This window comes from Ursus americanus, chromosome 2 (genome assembly GCF_024610735.1).
Source record: "Ursus americanus isolate L20-20 chromosome 2, mUrsAme1.1.p, whole genome shotgun sequence".
In the NCBI taxonomy this organism is placed as follows: Eukaryota; Metazoa; Chordata; class Mammalia; order Carnivora; family Ursidae; genus Ursus; species Ursus americanus.
The window spans coordinates 6,844,703-6,847,924 of NC_142128.1; the positions used below are offsets into that span (position 1 = coordinate 6,844,703).

A 3,222-nucleotide genomic window follows, 5' to 3' on the forward strand; every position below is an offset into this window, starting at 1 on the left:
AATAGACATAATATAATATGCAACATCATGCAAAGTAGTAGTATAAAATAGAAGCAGGGGACAGAAGATGCAGAGTATTGTTTCCTTTTTCTTTTTTCAAATTTTTATTTAAATTCTAGTTAGCATACAGGGCAATATTGATTTCAGGAGTGGAATTCAGTGATTCATCACTTACATACAACACCTGGTGTTCATCACAAGTGCCCTTCTTAATGCCCATCACCCATCTAGCCCATTCCCCATCCACCTCCCTCCATCAACCCTCAGTTTGTTCTCTGTCATTAAGAGCCTCTTATGATTTGTTTCCTTTTCTTTATTTCCCCCCTCCAGTTTGTTTATCTGTTTTGTTTCTTAAATTCCACATATGAGTAAAATCATATGGTATTTGTCTTTCTCTATCTGACTTATTTCACTTAGGGAAGCATGTTTTAGCAAGGTTACAGTTTTAAAGAAATCAAAAGGAAATGAGAGAGTGTCTAGCAATTTTAAAGAATGGTCTTGGACTTCTCAGCCTCCAGAACTGTGAGAAAATAAAAATGTTTGTTGTTTAAGCCACCTAGTCTATGGTATTTTTGTTATAGCAGCCCAAATGGACTAAGACAATACTCTCTGGCACTTAGATGCCTGAGAGCAAGTTAGAATACTGAAATTATGTGGTAACCACTTTATTTTTGTAGTAGTCATCAGGGATCTGAACTCTTGAAAAGTCTTAGAGGTTTATGCAGATCAACTTAAGGAGCCTATCCCATTCCATTCTTATATTCAGGGCAACGGCAATTGCTGTCTCTGAGTGAGGATCTCTCTCCCCAGCACTCTTCTCAGAGCCTTAGCTACGTCCTTATTCCGGAGAGTATAAATCAAAGGATTCAGTGTGGGAGTAATGACACTGTAGAACACAGAACCAACTTTATTTTGCAATGGAGTGTGCTGGGACCTGGGCCTCATGTATGAGAAGATGCAGGCACCAAACCAGAAGGAAACCACAATGAGGTGAGAGCTACAAGTAGCAAAGGCATTTCTCTTACCGCCAGCTGAACGCATCTGAAGGACACTGTGGAGGATAAAGGCATAGGATGTAGAAACCAGGAAAATGGGGAGGAGGAGAAGTAGGATGCTGCTGATATACGCTGTGGCCTCATAAGCAGTGATGTCTCCACACACCAACTTCACGACAGCTGGAAACTCACAGTAGAAGTGGTGGATTTTTCGAGACCCACAGAAAGGGAAGTGCATCAAGATCGTTGTGTGAATTAGAGAGTTTATGGATGCTCCCAACCATGACATGACAGCCATCATCAGTCCCACCTTTCTGCTCATGAGAACAGTATAACGAAGTGGATGACAAATGGCAACATAGCGGTCATAGGACATGAGAGCCAAGAGAAGACACTCAGCACCACCCAGAGACAAATAGAGGAAGTGCTGGGTAGCACAGCCCACAAAGGAGATGGTCTTCTTGCCGGATAGGTAGTTGGTAGCCATCTTCGGGATGGTTGTGGAGACATGCATCAGATCCATGAGGGAGAGCTGGCTGAGCAGGAAGTACATGGGTGTATGAAGCCGGGCATCAGCACAGATGAGGAGAATAGTGAGCGTGTTGCCACTCACTGCAATAAGGAAGACCACTATGGTTAAGGAGAAAAGGAAAAGGTGGACGAGAGAGTCATCAAAGAGGCCTTCAAGGATGAAGTCTGCCAGAGAGGTCTGATTCCTCTGCCACATCTCCCCTTTCTCAGTCTCTGGGGAAGGAGGAAGAGGAGATGAAATGTGATATCAGAAATACTGGGGTTCGGCACACCTGACAGTAAGCACCTTTTGATCTACCACAGAATTTGTGAAGAGAATATTTTTCTATTTCTGATTCTTCAGCAGCTCTAATTATTGAAATAACCTTTAAAAAAAAAACTTCAAATCTCTCTGCACAAACACGATCACTGTGAAATTCCAGAATATCTAGATTCTATTAAGTGCCAAACTTCAAAACAAGAGCCCCTCCTCATTAAGGAAGAAATATATATATATATATATATATACACTAAATTTTATATATATTAGATATATACTATTTTGTAAGTATAGATGTGTATAATTTTTGTAAGTATAAATGTATATACATATACACTTAATGGGTTGTTCAGAAATTTGGCCTTACACAATCGCGAAAGCTGGCTAAGCAGTCTATATAAGGCTCTCCACCTTTGTATCTGATAGTGGAACTTGGAAGTCCATAGGACAAGTGGTAAGGAAGGGAAAATGGTTATAAACTGTGTCAGATCAAGGACAGGCCGGAACCCCCAAGCATGAGCTGTAATAACCCCACAAAGGCAAACTAAAACCCATGTTAGTTCTTGTTGCCTCTGGAATGGGTGGTACAGTTATTTTGCAGAAGCTGGGGCTCTTCCTAGGGAAGCTAACCACGCACACCTGGCCCAGAAGTCAGAAAAGCTAAAGGAGGATCCAGGGGGAGGTAGAGTAACCGCAGGCCCAGTTGCTGCTTCACACCAGTGAGATAAGTCAGCAGGTCAGCAACAACATATGTAAACTACAAGATGGCTGCTACCCTTCTGCCCTCTAAATCTTCCTTGGACTCTCCCCTATGGCCAACTTTCTCCAGAAATGCACAAAAATGGGAATTCTGAGAAAGGTAGTCCACCCTAGCCAAGCTGACACATTATGAGACCACCGGAGCCCATCCCCTATTGGTCTGACATTCATACACATCTCCTTAATCCAATGAACACAACAACATCATCCTTCTGCCTAACATAACTATCCTGCATACAACCCAAAATGTGCAAAATATTCATATAAAATATAATATTCCTATAAAACAAGAAATACCCATTACACAAAATAAGTCATCCTATCTAAGTGCCAACCCATTCTGTGGACATCAGTTAGCACTCTTTCAGTCACTCCTGTTCATGCCAGTGGACTCACAAGCAAAGTGGCCAGAGCAGCAGGGATGAGCTCAGCAACATGGACCTCCACTCACCAAGACCAGTCTCGCTACAGCCGCTGCTGGGTGCCCAGTCAGCCGACAACAGAGACCAACACAGAGTCCCTGATACGGCAGCATTCGCCAGGGGCATCAGCCAACTACTTGGTGGCAGAGATTATGCTGGACTGCTTCCATTGTGAGAGGGACAGTACTTTGTTCTTACTGGAACAGACACTTGCTTTGGATATGGTTTTGCCTTCTTTGCCTACAGTGCTACTGCC

At 42.8% G+C, this 3,222-nt stretch overlaps 1 protein-coding gene across 1 annotated transcript; it reads right to left on the bottom strand.

Annotated features, from left to right (window-relative positions):
• Window positions 1-256: 256 nt before the first annotated feature.
• On the bottom strand, window positions 257-1,753 carry OR2AE1 (olfactory receptor family 2 subfamily AE member 1). The gene has a single exon (XM_045773947.2). The coding sequence runs from the start codon at window positions 1,720-1,722 to the stop codon at window positions 763-765; it is 960 nt and encodes a 319-aa protein (XP_045629903.1). The 5' UTR covers window positions 1,723-1,753; the 3' UTR covers window positions 257-762.
• Window positions 1,754-3,222: the final 1,469 nt, after the last annotated feature.

Bases quoted from the DNA above. Each gene is read 5' to 3' on its own strand.
- OR2AE1 (XM_045773947.2), bottom strand. From the start codon at position 1,722: ATGTGGCAGAGGAATCAGACCTCTCTGGCAGACTTCATCCTTGAAGGC.